The sequence below is a fragment of the Corvus cornix genome, chromosome 5 (genome assembly GCF_000738735.6).
Source record: "Corvus cornix cornix isolate S_Up_H32 chromosome 5, ASM73873v5, whole genome shotgun sequence".
Classification (NCBI taxonomy): domain Eukaryota; kingdom Metazoa; phylum Chordata; class Aves; order Passeriformes; family Corvidae; genus Corvus; species Corvus cornix.
This window is the reverse complement of record NC_046335.1, coordinates 2,230,018-2,247,060: the sequence shown is the minus strand read 5'-3', so window position 1 is coordinate 2,247,060 and position 17,043 is coordinate 2,230,018. Positions and strand designations below refer to the sequence as shown.

Sequence of the window (17,043 nt, the reverse complement as noted above, 5' to 3'; positions counted from 1 at the left end):
ATCCCATGATTTATAAGAAAAGAAGTTCCTGTGTCCCCCAGGCAGGGCTGGGGCGGGGGGCACAGCGGAGCTGGGGAGGGGCGCAGCCCCCAGAGCAGCGCTGCCAGCGCCCACAGCAGCAGCAGCAGCAGCACCGCGGGATGCAGCTCCCTTTGGGAACATCCCAAAAGGGTGACATCGGGAGCCCCCCGGGGCCGCAGCGGGGGACACGGGGCTGTGTGTCACCCCTCCCCCGGCCAGGCTCCGCAGGGTCCTGGCAGAGCCGCGCTGGCTGCTACGGTCCGGGTTTCCCCTCGCGTTTCCACAGCAACACTCGCTGACTGATTTCCTTCGATGACTGATTTCCTCCGCTGCCCTGCACAGCCTGGCACAGCACCCCGACATCCCAAAAACGCACCCAGAGCTGCCCCTGGAGCCCTGGCACCCGCCTGGGACACCCCTGACACCCAGCATGGAGCTGGCAGGGTCCCCCCGCAGCCCTGCACAGTGACCCCGGCACGGCGCAGGGCACCCGCGTTAATTAAAAGTGCTGCATCCAGGGATCATTTCAGGGGGCCAAAAAATCCCTAAAAAGCCACCAGCACACGGGGGATTTTTGTGATTCTCACCAATTAGTCCCTGCTGCCTCACTGGGGTGGTGCTGATGGGCACGTCCAGCCGTGATTGTTTTGGGAGGGGCTGATAAGAAGAGGGTGCAGGGCCAGGCACCCACCCCTGCTTAACAGCAGGAGAAAGCAGCTCCCGTTTGGATCTGGTCAAGAAATTAATTAATAAATTAAGGATGCCACTGCAACATTTCCCTTTTTGCAGTCGGCTCCACGAAATTGGCATTTGCCCGTGGTCACCCCATAAACCCAAAGTCTCCGACTTCTCCGGCCGCCCCGGAATAGTGAGGGGAGCTGCAAAATTCGGAAATGAAGCGACTGGAGAAGAGACGGCCCCAGGGCAGCCTTTGAGTCAGGCATGGAGCGGTAAGGCAGAGCAGCAGGAGGGCTGCCAGCAGCAGGGAGCATCCCAGAGAAAAGGCCAGCGTGGGTGCCTGGGGACACGCCGGGATGGGAACTCGAGGACCTTTCCCTCCCCTGGGGACCTCCCCCGTGCTGAGATGAAGCAGGAATGGAAGTCAAGTCATCAGAGGGAGGGGGATTCATTAAATTCGTTCCCATTTAGCCTTTCCTAAGCACAGCCCGCGGGGAGGGGAGAGCTCCCTCCTCCTCCTCACCCCCGCCAGCCAGGGCTGGCCGGTGCAACAAACCCTTCCCCATCTGGTTTGAGGAAAATTCCGGGGTTTTATAGGGCAGGGATGAAATCTGGAGGCTATAGTTAGCAGCAGACAATGCAGTCCCCCTCCCAGAAGTGGCTCATGGCCTCGTGCTCCTCCCTCCTGCCCCGAAAATGTTGCATCTTAGCAGAAATCAGCAATTAGGGCCCCAGACCTGCGGATGGTCAGTGCCCGCCTCGCCGGGGCCAAGGGATATTTATAGAGGACAAAGGGAATTTGCTGGGAACATGCAATTATTTCTGGAGCCTGTGGAAAAGGCACTGGATGCTCCTGGCACTGTGGATGCTGAAGGTGCCAGGGGAGGGGGGCAGTGGGGCATTCCAGAGGGGCACAGCCCCACATCTCCATCCCTGTCCCTCTCCCAGGGGGTTTGGAAGAGGGATGGATGGAGAGCAGGCAGCATCCAGGGATGCTCCAGGCTCCTGGGCCCCAGCCTTAAACTGGGACATGGCGGCATCCAGGGCCACAGGACAGTGGTGTGGGCTGGGAGAAACCGCTCTGGAAGCTTTACTGATGCTTCTTCCATGGGAAAACAGGCTCTTCATCATCATCTTCATGGAATCCCAGAATGGTTTGGGTTGGAAGGGACCTTAAAGATCATCCAGTTCCACCCCCTGCCATGGGCAGGGACACCTTCCACTATCCCAGGTTGCTCCAAGCCCCATCCAGCCTGGCCTGGAACAATTCCAGTGATCCAGAGGCAGCCACAGCTTCTCTGGGCACCCTGTGCCAGGGCCTCAGCACCTTCAGAGCCAGGAATTCCATCCCAATATCCCATCTAACCCTGCCCTCTGGCAGTGGGAGCCATTCCCTGTGTCCTGACACTCCACACCCTCTCCCTGTGAGAGGGTAAATACACTGAGGATCAAGAGACGCTCCAGAAACTGGGAATGGGGACACAGAAAGGTTGTGGGTGTTGGTACCTTCCACAGTTTTCCTTGGCTGGAGGAAGGAGGTGCCAGGATCAGCAAACCTGGCAAAACCACATGGAAAAAAACTGGCCAATTATGTTCTGAGTTTAATTAGCACCAGTGGGAGACGGGAGGGTGGTCCCGGGTGCTGTGGAGGAGAAAGGCAGCACAAACCCTCCAGCAGACACTGGAGAATCCACGTGCTCCACCCAAAAACATCCACTCAGGATCCTGCTCGGAATCACACCTTGAACCAACACTGTGGAGCTCCCTCCCGTGGGAAAACCCACCTGGGTGCTGCTCCCAAACACCCATCCCAGTGTCCCTACAGGAGGAAGAGGGAGGAAAGGGAAGTGTCACACAGTGAGTGCTGCCCATCCCCTGGCCGAGGTGGGGAGCAGGATTGGGATCTTGGGGGGCTGGGACAGGCTCTGCCCAGCCAGCTCCACAAGGAGGGGTTCAACCCTTCATCCCCACAGCTCCTGAAGGTTGGGGACCGCCCTGAGCATCTCACCAGGATCCGTACTACGGACACTCCACGTATTTCAGGAGCTCCCACCTCGCCTCCTCCCAACTCCAGAGCGCTGGAACTGGCTGTCACTTCCACAAAAATCACCAAAAATCAGGATTGAAAGGCTCAGCCCATCCACTGCCCTGCCTGGGGCAGGAGTTTCCTTAACCTGCTTTCTGGAGCCAGGACTGCCGGAGCAGAGAACGCAATAAATGCAACGTTGTCCTTAAATTCAGCCGTGTTCCAGCTCTCCCTTAAGCCTGGGAGCATTTTAGATCTCCAAGAGTCGAAGTGATGCAAACAACTGTCACTTTATTGTCACGTCCAGCCGTACTGCAAAAGGCACACAACAAACTTCATTGGTACAAAAGAATTTCGCTCCGGGGCTTTTCATGTCATTTTCCTTGAGTTTTCTTTTTTTTTTTTTTTTTTTTTTTGTTTCCTTTTGCAACACAGTCACTGGGCTCTCCCATCGCCCTGATGGGAAGATCCTTTCACAGAAAGGACTATTTTGTGCAGACAGACAGCCCCTTATTGCAGGGGGAACGGCCCCAAGGGCAGGCGGGCACGGCCACCCCCGGCCCCTGCCGGAGCCGCCCCGGCCACCTGCGGAATAACTGGGAATAAATGGCACCTCTGTGTCCCCCTGCTCCCTGGCACTGCTGCTGTTCGTAGGGATAAGCTCCATCAGAGCCCTCAACAACATCCCAACCCCATCACTCCGATCCCATCACTCCAGCTTCGACTGCAGGACAATGGGATGGGGAGGAGAAAAGGAGAGGCCCTGCTTTGGCTGCCCCCTCCCCACTTCAGAGCAGCGTTGAGCATTTCTTTACACGATTTATCCCTTTTTTCCCTCCAGCTCTGGGTTTCTGCAGGGTGAGGATCCCATGGAGAGCACCCAGGGTGGTGCTGCAGCCCCCAGGGGCTGCCACAGCAGGGAAAAAGAGGCTGGGGATGAATTTGGGGAATTTTCCTGCCTGTGCCAGCATGGAAACTCACGCTGCTGGTGCACACACTGCAAACCCAGCCATGGATGGGGTCTGGAGTCACAAACCTTATCCCAGCCATGGATACGGCACCCAAAGAGAGATTTTTGGGGTATTTGGTGGGGTCTCCCCCAAGCCAGAGCGGGATACACAGCCCTGAGCCCCAGGCAGCATCGCTCCAGCTGCCCTGTGGGGATTTAGGGAGAGCAGGATGCTTTAGGGACCCCCATCCTGCCCTGTGGGGATTTAGGGAGAGCAGGATGCTTTAGGGACCCCATCCTGCCCTGTGGGGATTTAGGGAGAGCAGGATGCTTTAGGGACCCCCATCCTGCCCTGTAGGGATTTAGGGACCCCCATCCTGCCCTGTGGGGATTTAGGGAGAGCAGGATGCTTTAGGGACCCCCATCCTGCCCTGTGGGGATTTAGGCAGAGCAGGATGCTTTAGGGACCCCCATCCTGCCCTGTGGGGATTTAGGGAGAGCAGGATGCTTTAGGGACCCCATCCTGCCCTGCCAGCATTTGGATGTTGACATTTTTCCCATAAAACCCCTCAGGCAGGGCCAGATCAAGCTCTGGGGTGGGGACATGGTGCCAGTGGCACGGTCCCACAGCAGCTCTCCCATATCCCAACATCCCAAGGGATTTTTTAGTGCACTCTGCCTATAGCTACGCTCCATTTCTTTTGGTACCAGCTCCCCTTTCTCAGCTCCCTCCCCCAACATTTCTTATAAAAATAAGATTGTGCTTATTTATAAAATAATTACAATTTTTTTTTGGTTTGTTTTTTTAAGAAAAAGCTTCCAGTTAAAAAAAAAAAAAACGGTGGTATATCAAAATATGGCAAAACTTTGGCTGTCAATGGCTAAACTCTAATTAAAAATACCCACTACAAAGGCATTGTGCTGTGATCATCAATTCTGCAATGCTTCACCCTCCAGAACCGACGGCAAATATTCCACCTGGGCTGTCTGGCTTCCCTGGGACGCACTCAGAAACCACCCTGGGATTTTCCTAGCACGTCACCATCATCCTCTGGCAGAATGATTCCAACTGTAAGACACCTAAAGACGCATGGAAAGCCTTGGGAAACGGGAACGGAGACGGCAGCGGGAAGAGCCACACGGACGAGGCGGTTGGATGCACGTTCTCCTCGAGAGGAAAGTCTGTTTTCTCACCTTAGTGCTTAGGAAAAATAGAGGATTGCTGACAGAGTTCGTGAAAGAAGAGAGGCAGATCCTTTGTATAAAAGGTGTTTTAGAGCAGGAGTAAAACACAAATGGGTCTATAAGATCCAGACATATATAAACATACATACCTTGATATATTTATATATGTATTCTCTAGATAGTCAATGTTTGGGATGCATTATTGCATTATCCTTATAGGGGATTTATCTTTTTCCATCCTCCTTTGCTTTCTTCTTCTTTTTTTTTTTTTTTTTGGGGTGGGTTTTGGGGTTTTTTTTTGGTTTTGGGGGTTTTGCTCTCAAAAAAAAATATTAAAAAAAAAGATAAAAACAAGTTGCAAATGGCTCTGAGAGCTTCCAGCCATCATCCACCTGGCTGGGACTGCTGCGGCCTGATCTCCAGCACAGGTTTTTGGACAAACTGGGATCATGCTCTGCCCCAGGAGCTGCTGGCCGTGCCTTCCTCCATGGAACATCACCGTGCCCGGAGATCCCTGGCTGGTTATTGCTTGATTCTCCCTTCCCATACTGGCCTTTAGGGTTATTTACATTTCTTTGGCTTGGCTTGAACACGACAGTCTGGCACTTTCCAGTTGCCCTGGAGTCACCTGGGGGCAAGGAGGGGGAGAGGCCACCTCGCCACGAGGCCACGAGAAAACACGGGTGGGCTTCTGCCGGCTCACACGGAGCCGTGCTCCTCCCAGTCGGAATAAGACAACTTGTGTTTGGCACAAACTCCTCTGGAACCAACTCCGTGCCCGGGCACCCCCATCCCGCCCCTTATCCGGACAATCCTCCGGTGCAGTGCCACAGTTCCCATGGTTTGCAGGGAGCGGGGCGGGGGGAAGGCGGCGTCGGAGCCTCCCCACGCTCAGACCACGAACTCGGGGACTTCGTCGTGGGTCAGATCCAAGGAGAAATATTTGCTGGTTCTTTTCACCGGGAAGGTGTCCTGGATGTTGATGCACTGCTGGGCCAGGCAGCCGTTGCAGTAGAGCCCGTCCTCGTCCAGGCCGTGGGCGCAGCCGAAGGTGAAGCTCTGCGCCGTGTCCTGGCACAGGTTGGCCAACTGCAAGAAGTCCTTCTGGTAGAGCCGGATGTCATCCAGGCTCAGGCTGTGCCGGTCCGTCGACGTCTTGGGTTTCCTGCACGTCGTCTGAGAAAAGCCAAGAGGAGGCTCAGGGTCTGCCAGGGAGCCCAGGGGGTTGGGGAATCCCAAAGCCCCCAGTCCCACGTACCTGGGGTAAGGAGTCGGTGCTCTGCCCCCGCAGCTTCACCACCGTCTCTGAGGAGCTGGAGGTGGAGGAGCTGATCTCCTTCACGATGAGTCCTGCACGAAGGAGAGAGGAAGAGGAGGGTGCCAAGGTTATTTTGGGGTGGCTCAGCTCTGCCGGGATCCACTCTTGCTGTCCATGGGGACAAAGGCTCCCTCAGCGCAATGCAGGGTATTCAGCCCTACAGCTCCACTTGCAACCAGCGTTACCTGCAAAGCCTCCCAAATTTGCCCCAAAATGGCATTCAAGGCTGTCCCCAGGGAGCCTGGCATCCCAAAGACCTCCCAGTAGCTCCCAGCACAGAGCTGGAAATGCAGGTGACTTTCTGGGTGCAGCTCCAGAGAAGATCATCAAGTCCAACCATTCCCTGAACACTGCCAAGGCCACCACTGCGCTGTGTCTCCAAGTGCCACATCCACACAGCTTTTAAATCCCTCCAGGAACAGGGACTCCACCACTGCCCTGGGCAGCTGTGCCAGGGCTGGACAAACCTTTGCAGGAAGAAATTTTCCCTGATATCCAATTTAAACCTCGCCTGGCACAACTTGAGAGAGGTTCCTCTTTTCTTTACCCCACCTCTCCTTCAACCCATTGGGTGAACAGCTTTTCCTCATGTCCCAGTGGACACCCTGGGCTAATTCCACTCTGCCAAACACCAAAGAACCACAGGATGACCAGGGTTGGAAGGGACCTTAAAGATCATCTCATTCCAGCTCCCAAAGGCATGACTTGCACTGGGGGATTGGGAAGAGAAGCGGCCACCACCTTACCCGAGTGCCCGTTGAACTTGCGGGACAGCAGCATGTCCTCGGTGATGTAGACGCACATGTCGGGGCTCACCTCCATCTCCCCGGCCTGCTCCAGCTCCCGGGGATCATCCACCAGCATCTCGATTTCTGCAGGACACGAGGAGACAGGACAAGTCAGGTGTGCACCTTCAGAGCACCCTCCAAGCCCAAAACCACTGGAAAACCCAAACCAGCGCCTCACCATCATCCTGGGAATCCTCCTCCAGCCGGTCCTTCCCGCCGCTCTCCACGCCGGAGGTGTGGGAGCTGCCGTGGCTGGTCATGGAGCTGCAGGTCTTCAGCTTGCGGTGGGCGCCGGTGCCCGAGAATCCGTCCTCGGGCCCCATCTCCCGGGGTTGGGGTCGGCCTCGATGCCGGACGTGTGGGAGCTGCTGTGGGAGGCGGTGGAATGCCGGGACAAGCGCTTGTGCCGGATGCTGCCGGCGCTGCTGCCGCTGGCGCGTGAGCGCTTCTCCAGCTGCTCCATGTCCAGGTCCAGGGTGTCGCTGATGTAGGATTCCCGGTACTGCTTCTTCTCTGCAAGGGGGGCACGGAATCAGCACGATTCCCACGACCCCCAGGGAAACCGGACCCCCTGGAAGGGCATGGACCCCCTGGCACCCAGAGGAATTATCACCCGAGCCCAGCGTGGTGGCACAGCTGGAGACGGTGACAGAGGGATGGTGGGGCAGGAGCCCCAAACCTGCTGTGCTCTGTGAGGGGCTGTCCCTCCAACAGAGGAGGAGGAGGAGGAGGAAGAGATGTCGAGGAAGAGGAGAAAGAAGAAGACAGAAAATAAGGAGGAGCAGAAAAAGAAGAAAATAAATGAGGAGGAGGAAGATGAGGAGGAGGAAGAAGAGGGGAGGAAAGAGGAGGATGAGGAAGAGAAAGGAAGATGAGAAGGGGAAAGATGAGAAAGAGAAGGAGGAAGAGGAGATGAAGGAAGAAGAGGAAGAGTAGAAGGAAGAGAAACAGGAAGAGAAGGACGAGAAGGAGGAAAACAAAAGAAGAGGAGGATGAAGATGAGAACAAGGAATAAGATGAGGAAGACAAGGAAGAAAAAGATGAAGAAGATGAGAAGGAGGAAGAAGTTGAGGCAGATGAGGAGGATGAAGAACAGCAGGACAAGAAGAACAAATAAGAAAAGGAGAAAGGAAGATGAGGAAGAGAAAGAGGAAGACAAGGAGAGGAAAGAAGAGCAAGAAGACCTTAAGCTTTCACAAGGACGAGGGGCACTGGGAAAGCTGTGCTGAAGCACTGGGCAGAACTGGGATATCAGGGGTGGCCGCAGGCCTTGTGCCCATCCCACAGCAGTGCGGGGGCTGTGGGCACGGGGCTGGCACAAGCACCAGGTGCTTTCACAGGCAGAAACGCCCCGTGGGAGCCTGTCCCGGCGGGATTGGGGCCTGGAGCACCTACCCTCGTTCTCCTCCAGCCGGCGGACCTGGCGCAGCACAGGCTGCAGGTTCATGTAGAGCCGGTGGCTGCTGCTCAGCAGCTGCAGGAGGTGGCGCGAGCGCAGCGGGCAGCCCGTGTAGTAGATGAGCTTCCGGGCCGAGGGCAGCCCGTCCGGCAGGATCTCGAACTTCTTGCCCTGGGTGGGACAAGGGAGACATCAGCCCCGAAGAGGAGAATGCTCCCATTCTCACCCAGTCCTGCTGCAGCTCCTCGTTAACCCCATGGGTTGTCATCGCCTGCTGGGGGTCTGTGCCAACGGCATCCCACGCCCACAGCTGAGCCCAGGGGATGCCCCGCCTGGGGATCGTGGAATCACGGAGTGGTTTGGGGTGGAAGGCACCTTAAAGACCATCTAGCCCAATCCTCTTCCACCTTCCACTATCCCAGGGTGCTCCAAGCCCTGTCCAACCTGGCCTGGAATACTTCCAGGGATGGGGCAGCCACAGCTTCTTTGTGCCAGGGCCTCCCCACTCTCACAGACAGGAATTCCCAATTCCCAATCTCCCATCCATCCCTGCCCTCTGGCACTGGGAAGCCATTCCCTGTGTCCTGTCCCTCCAGCCCTTGTCCCTCTCCAGCTCTCCTGGAGCCCCTTTAGGCCCTGGAAGAGGCTCTGAGCTCTCCCTGGAGCCTTCTCTCCTCCAGGTGAACACCCCCAGCTCTCCCAGCCTGGCTCCATAGGAAATGGTGCTCCAGCCCTTGGAGCATCTCCATGGCCTTCTGTGGACTTGCTCCAACAGCTCCATGTCCTTCCTGTGCCGAGGACCCTGGAGCTGGAAGCAGTACTCCAGGTAGGGAAGGTGGCACTCACCACAAAAACCAGTTTGCCCACATTTGTCCATGGGAAGTCGTAGAGCAGCTGCTTTTCCTCATCCAAGTTCTGCAAAAAAGAGGAGATGGAGCCATGGCTGAGGGTTCTGGCAGGGGCAGGGAGCTGAGCTGAGCCATCACCTTCATTCTGTCACCTACCTGGAAAATCTGGATGCCTCGTGTTGTCAGCCCCAGCGTCAGCGAAGCCTCCACTTCCCTTTTGTCCTAAGGGGGGAGAAATGGTTTTAGATACACAATTTGCAGCATGAAGTGGATAAATCCACCCCACCTCAGCCCAGGGGTCCTCCTGCAGTCACCCCAGTCACCATTCTGTGATTAATGTGCCAAATGAAAAATGGAAAGCGACTTTGCATGCTGACAGGATAAGGGGGAATGGTTTTAAGCTAAAAGAGATTTAGATGGGATATTGGGAAGAAATTCCTGGCTGGGAGGGTGGGCAGGCCCTGGCACAGGGTGCCCAGAGAAGCTGTGGCTGCCCCTGGATCACTGGAAATGTCCAAGGCCAGGTTGGAGCAACCTGGGACAGTGGAAGGTGTCCCTGCCCATGGCACGGGGTGGAACTGGATGGGCTTTTAAGGTCCCTTCCAACCCAAACCATTCCGGATTCAACTGAAACACCTCCAGCTCTCCCGGCAAACAAACGGCTTCATTCCCAGGAGAAGAACCCAGGTTGTATTTCTCAGGGAGGGCATTCCCAAAATCAAGATCCCAACAACCACAGGGCCAGGGCTCACCTTGTACAGCCTGTAGTAGTGCACGGCCACGTCGTCCAGCCTGACGGCCTCCTTGATGTACTTGAGATGGGCTTCCGAGGCCGTCAGGGCAAACTGGTCCTTGTGCATGTTGGGCACGTGCTTCAGGATGTAATCCTTGCCCCTCTTCGCAACCACCTGGCAGAAGGAGGAGAGAAGCTTGTCCAGCTGCCCCGGGCTCGCTCAGGGCTGCATCCCCAGCGCTCCTGGGAGTGGTGGTTTCAAGGGAAAAGGGGGAATTGGAGCTTTGTTCTAGAGATCTCCAAGCAAAAATTAAATAATTACAGCAGCCAGTGACTTCTTGCCAGTGGGATTTCCCAGTGGGAAGGGTGCTCCGTGTGCCCATTCCACGGAGCCTACACCACTGGTGGCACCTGTGCTGGGGGAGGGACAGTCACACATGGACTCCCTGCGTGGCTGGGGACACGGCCCCGGGGCCACCACTCCCCAGTGACGTGTGTGAAAAAAGGAGAAGCTGGAAGATTTTGGGACAAAACCAAGAAAGAGGTCGGGAAGGAGAAGAAAAGGCTTCAGAGAGAGCCTTGAGCACCTGAAGGGGCTCCAGGAGAGCTGGAGAGGGACTTGGGACAAGGGATTGGAATGACAGGATAAGGGAGAATGGCTTCCCACTGCCAGAGGGCAGGGATGGATGGGAGATTGGGAAGGAATTCCTGACTGGGAGGGTGGGGAGGCCCTGGCACAGGGTGCCCACAGAAGCTGTGGTTGACCCTGGATCCCTGGAAGTGTCCAAGGCCAGGTTGGACGGGGCTTGGAGCAACCTGGGACAGTGGAAGGTGCCCCTGCCCATGGCAGGGGATTGAACGGTGTGGGCTTTAAGGTCCTTCCAACCCAACCCATTCTGGGATTCTGGAATTCCGTGCCACCAGTTCCCAGAGGGCTGCACCTGATGGTGGTGGGGCAATGCTCGCACGGAATCCCCCGGGAGCATCCCAACAGCACACAGGGAATTCCCACCAGCCCCACACCAACCCCAAGCCGCAGCTATTTCCATCCCCACAGCTGTCCCAGGTTATTTATAACCAGGATTAACCCAGGGACCGGGATTGGGCCGGAAGGCTCCGAGCAGCCCAGCGCCAAGCTCAGAGCAGGGAGCACATCAGGATCTCTTACCCAGGCAGGGAAATAGGCCTCGGGCTCGAAGTACTTCCCGTAGTGCTTGTTCCTCTTGAAGTCTCCCAGGTCGGCTTGGAGGGCGAAGGCAGTGAGCAGGAAATAGGCCTCCTCCCTCAGCACACACTGCGAGTGCAGCACCTGCTTCCTCAGGTGCCAGTAGTAGTAGTACCGAGCTGTCCTGTCACTGGGGAGGGACACAGGACACAAGGAGGCATGAGCAGCCAGGGGACACCCACTGGGAAGCCCTCAGGGAGGCGTCACCCAGGGGTTTTGCTCCCTCTTCCCCGTTGGTTAAAATTCCCACTCAGCGGCGTGAACGTGGAGCCGCTTCACCAGCCAGGTGGAATAACCCCCCAAGAAAAAAATCTGTGGAGGTGCCACTGTGTCCCCAAACCCATGGAAATCGTTTTAGCCCTCAAGCAGGACCTGCAGCTCCCACTCAGCCATAGCTAAGTCCAAATCAGGCTGTGCTAAACCCGTGAACATGACGTCCTCACTCCCCGAAAGGCTTTGTCATTGCTGGCTGGGGGTGGTGTCCCCACCTGCCCCTGTGGGAAGCCACTCAGCACCCACCCACGAACAGCCCCAGCTTTTGGGATGTGCTCAGCACCCCACAGCACCCCGAGGCTGCAGAGCCATGCCAGGAGGTGCCCGTGGGGGTGGGCACACCCTACCTGATGAGCCGCCCGTTCTCCACGTAGTACTGCACTCGGAAGTGGATGATCATCGGCGGCCCAAACTGGTCGATCCCCTGGAAGGGAGGAGGATTTCAGGAATCCTGTGGGGATCCCAGCATCACATCCCAACCCCTCACCTCAACTCTCTGGGGTCATGTCTGTCACAGCCAGCCCTTGCCTGCCATGGCACCAATGGCATTTTTGTTCCTCCACTGTCCCCCATTTTCCCCCACAAAATGCTGGAAATGAAGGGGATTTGGAATTAAAGAAGCAGGTTGGTTGGGTTTGAGAAGCCCAGGAGTTCTGCAACCCCTCATTGCTGCTCTCCCTCTCTCAGTCCATCATCCACCAGCTCAGCACCAGCATCGGAGCCTGGACACCCCTCGGCATTGAAATAATGAGAAGGTGCTTTGGGGAGAAAAAACCCCAATTTGATTTTAGAACTTGGAAAGAAGGGACCTTAAGAACTCTGCTGAAGTATAAGGCAGGAAAAAAAAATATGAGCTCCAGGGACTGAGCCTGGAGGATGCACCCCCAGCTGGGGCACGTGGTGGCACTTGCAGTGACAACCCCAGGGATGCCACCACCACCATCCCCAGGGATGTGGTTTCGCACATCCACCCCCCAGCCCCACACTGACTAAATGCCCCCCCACCCCTCGGCAGCGTTCCCGGGTCCTGGAAGTGACCTGCGACGGGGACAGAGGTGGCCTTACTGCCGTCAGCTCTCCATGCAAGACCTCACCGCTGACCTTGCTGGCCTCCTTCTTCCACTCCTTGGGGCAGTACTTGTAGAGTTTCTGGGCCAGGTCCATGTACACGTGCTCATTGTCTGGGAGGGACAGAGGTGGCATCAGCATCCCCACGTGTTCCCTGCCTCCCGCCATGACCCATTGGTCACCCAGCTGTGACCTCCTCGTCACCCAACGAGGCCACCAAAAGGGGTAAGCTGCACACTTAAGCCACTGACTTACTCTGGATGACGCTGAGCCCGAAGAGGTGACAGTCCTTCAGCCTCAGGAGGTCACACACCTGCACCAGTAACTCTTGGCACAAAATCTTCACCTGCAAAAAATCCCTTCTGTGAGCCCTGGAACAATCTGTGTCCACCTAATCTCATTCCACCCTCTGGACACCTTTCACTATCCCAGGTTGCTCCAAGCCCAACCAACCTGGCCTGGAACATTTCCAGGGATGGGGCAGCCACAGTTTCCCTGAGAAACCTGTGCCAGGGCCTCCTCATCCTCACAGGCAAGGATTTATTCCTATAATCTCATCTAAATCTTTCCTCTTTTAGTTTAAAACCATTCCCCTTATCCTATCATTATCTGCCTCTTTCCAAATCTCTCTCCATCTTTTTGATAAGCTCCCTTTAAGTTCTGAAAGGAATTTAAACATTTTCCTGCATCAACAGCAACATTGGGTAGGGGTAAATTAACAAAAAATACAACAAAAAGTGGGGGAATTTCACATTCAATGCTCCATCCCAATCAGAGCCAAAGCCCCTCCTGTTTATTCCCTGGGCCGGACGAGGCTGAAGTGCCATCCAGAAGGGATTTGTGGTGTGAGGCTGAAGGATGGGGCTCATGCCACGCCGTGGGGTGCCAAGCAGCAGCTCACCCTCCCCAAACCCCGCTGCTGCCAGCAGCACGTCGAGCAAGGAGAGGAAGGAGAGCGTAAAACACCGCCGCAGCCTTCGGGGGAATACCTCATGAGCATTTCCCCGGCAGGGCGAGGCCAGGCCGGCTCCAAATGACACCCAGGAGCAAACCCAGGGTGTGCAAACACAGCCCCGGGGGAGGGGGGTGATGGAAATGTCAGCGCTCAGGGGCTGCCCAGCGCCGCCTTACGTTGATGATGATGTTGAGGGAGTCGTCGTTGGGGAGGAAGATGCACACACTGCGCCGGTCCTGCATGACTCTGTTGTTGTGGAAGGGCAGCTTGTTCATCGTGCTCCGGGCAGGGGGCTCGGGGTGGCTGGTGGGGAGCACCTCACCGGCGGGCCGGGGCGGCCTCGGGCCCCGCGGGCGCCATCCCTGTGGGAAAAAGGGGGATGAGCCCTGGGCACGGCACCCTCAGCTCCCCATCCCCGTCCCCCATCCTTCCCAGCCACCAGCATGCTCCCACAAGGTACGGGCTCATGGTCAGGGTGCCCCCCAAAACCCCTGAGCACACCCCACCACAGCCACCCCCATGGTTTTTGGCCCCAGAAACCTGAGCCAGCAGTTTGATTCTCCTGGCTTGAGTTCAGAAAAACCTCAGGAAAGGCTTTTCTGGCATCATTAAAATAAATAAAAGTTTATCCGCTGGGAACAAGCCAGTTGGGCCAGCAAGGAGCAGTGCTGGAAGCGGGAGGTTTCCCTGCCAGCCATGGAAAGGTAAGGAAAACCCACAGGGGGACCCCCACATTCCTTCCAACATCCTTCCCCCCAGTTCCGATTCTTTGCTGGGGTGAAAAAAACCAATCCAAGCACTAACAGGGATTTGCAGATGGGAATTGCCATGCAGAGCCGATGAATCCATCCTAGCACTGACCCCAGGAAATTCTCAATTCCGAGGGTGAATATTCCCAAAGCACTTTTTACCCCACCATCCACAAGGACACAAATTCCCACGTGACACCATGAGGATGGACTTTAAACTCTGACCTAGTTCAGTCTTTTCCTACCCCAGATTTACGCTGGCACCCAGGCAGAGTGTCTCCCTTGTCACCAAATATTTGCTTTGGTCTACATGGAAGCACCTTTGGCTTCCGAAAGCCTGGAATTTGCGTATTTGTGCAGCAGCACAGAGGAAAAAGTGCCCCGAGGTGACTTTTTGTTGGTGGTTCCTGGGGTTTTGCAGAAGTTGGGAAATCCGGAGGCGATGCTTTCCCATCGCCAAGGAACTCTGGGACCGCACCAGGGAGGTTGTGTCCGTGTATTGTGCGTTGTGTGCGTGCATCGTGGATTCCATGCGTGGCATCCATGGATTTCGAACACGTGTCATGTCCACGCAGGGCATCCATGCATTGCATCCATGTATCACGGCATCCATGCATTGCATCCATGCCTTGGGATGGTGCATTGCATCCACTCATTGCATCCGCGTGTCACGGCATCCATGCATTGCATCCACGCCTTGGGATGGTGCATTGCATCCACGCATTGCATCCGCGTGTCACGGCATCCATGCATTACATCCATGCATTGCATCCGCATATCATGGCATCCATGCATTGTGTCCATGCCTTGGAAAGGTGCATTGCATCCAGGCATTGCATCCGCGTGTCACGGCATCCATGCATTGCATCCACGCCTTGGGATGGTGCATTGCATCCACACATTGCATCCATGCATCCTGGCCATGCACTGCACCTACACATTGCATCCATGCATTGCATTCATACCTTGGGATGGTGCATTGCATCCACGCATTGCATCCGCATATCACGGCATCCATGCATTCCATCCATGCCTTGGGATGGCGTGTTGCATCCATGCATTGCATCCCTGCATCCTGGCCATGCACTGCACCTACACATTGCATCCATGCATTGCATCCCTGCATTCTGGTGGCACATTGTTGCATCCACATGAATCATGGCCCTCCGCTGCATCCATCCATTGTGGCATCCATGCATTGAGCTGGAACATCTTGGTAGCCATGCATTGCACCCATGCACTGGGGCCATGTATTGCATCCATGCACTGCATCCATGCATTGTGGTGGTACATCACGGGTTCTCTGTGTTGCATCCGTGGGCATCATGGCCTTGCACTGCATCCATGCCCGGAGTTGGAACATCATGGCACCTGTGCACTGCACCCATGCATCATGGCAGTCATGCATTGCATCTGTGCATCTTGGCAGTCATGCATTGCCCCTACACATTGCATCCATGCACTGTGGCATCCATGTGTTGAGTTGGAACCTCATGGCACACATGCATTGCAGTGGTGCATCATTGCATCTGTGCACTGTGGTATCCATGCATTGTGTTGGAGCACCATGGCATCCCTGCATTGCATCCGTGCCTTGGGATGGTGCGTTGTGGCCATGCATTGCATCCATGCATTGTGGCATCCACGCATGGAGCTGGAACATCATGGCAGCCATGCATTGCATCTGCGCAGCACAGACGTGCATCCTGGATGCCCGTGCCTTGCACCTACACATTGCGTCCACGCACTGTGGCATCCATGCATCGTGCTGGAGCACCGTGGCATCCATGCAGTGCATCCCTGCACCGTGGCTGTGCCTGGCACCTCTCCATGGTATCCATGCTCTGAGGCTGTGCCCGGCCGTGGCTGATCCCGACAGGAGCCGGCAGCGCCATGGTCGGGTTGGGTTTGGGGTTCATTAAGAACCCCGGCATGCACGCAACGGGGCTGAAGGGATTTGGCACGTCCTGGCCCGGCCGGGCACCGGCAGCTCCCGGGCACCGGCGTGATGGGACTTGCGCGGGCTGAGCTGGGGAGGGGCCGGGTTCCCGGCGAAGCAGCCGTGTCCCGGGGCACCTCCAGCACCCTCCGTGTCCTGCTCCCACCCTGAGGGCTCCTTGAGTCCCCGTGGTGCACAAGAGCTTTTTCCATAGGCTACAGCCAGCTTGGAATTCCAGCCACGGGCAGCACCCACTGCTGAGTTACCGGTGAATCCATCACTGGGATTCTCTCCTGGATATCAGCCCCCACACGGGCAGGGACACCTTCCACTAGCCCAGGTTGCTCCAAACCCTGTCCAATGTGGAAAACTTCCAAGGATGGGGCAGCCACAGCTTCTCTGGGCACCCTGTGCCAGGGCCTCCCCACCCTCCCAGTCAGGAATTCCTTCCCAATATCCCATCTAACCCTGCCCTCTGCCAGTTTAAAACCATTCCCTCTTGTCCTGCTGCTCTCTGGCATTCCGGGGCTGTTTGCCCCCACACCAGTCACTGCATTTCCTCCTCCTCCTGCAGCCTGGATTGGTCCCAGAGCACCAGGGATTAAACTGCACGAGCTGGCGTCAGCAGAGCACGGACATCGGAGGGAAAAAACAAAACCAACCCCAAACCGTACATTTTGGTATTTGTATAGAAAACATCCCAGTTCCTGCTGCTGAATGGGAACATTCCATCAGCCCACCACATAGGGACAGTCCCTACGGAGAATCCCTCAGTTCCAGGCGCTTCCCAGGGGCTCTGCCAGCCCTGGGAGCTGCGGGGATTCAGCGAGGGGACACACAAAGCCCTTTCCAGGGTGCTGTGCCTGCAGCAACCTCAGCCAGACGCCGG

At 56.3% G+C, this 17,043-nt stretch overlaps 1 protein-coding gene across 1 annotated transcript; it reads right to left on the bottom strand.

Annotated features, from left to right (window-relative positions):
• Positions 1-2,996: 2,996 nt before the first annotated feature.
• On the bottom strand, positions 2,997-13,828 carry FRMD6 (FERM domain containing 6). The gene is given in 14 exon segments (XM_039552557.1): positions 2,997-6,035; positions 6,118-6,209; positions 6,924-7,049; positions 7,144-7,302; positions 7,305-7,478; positions 8,361-8,535; positions 9,211-9,279; positions 9,369-9,434; positions 9,965-10,120; positions 11,114-11,300; positions 11,791-11,867; positions 12,545-12,624; positions 12,767-12,857; positions 13,643-13,828. Coding segments are annotated over 14 exon segments (1,836 nt in total). The 5' UTR covers positions 13,742-13,828; the 3' UTR covers positions 2,997-5,750.
• Between the last annotated feature and the right edge of the window lie 3,215 nt (positions 13,829-17,043).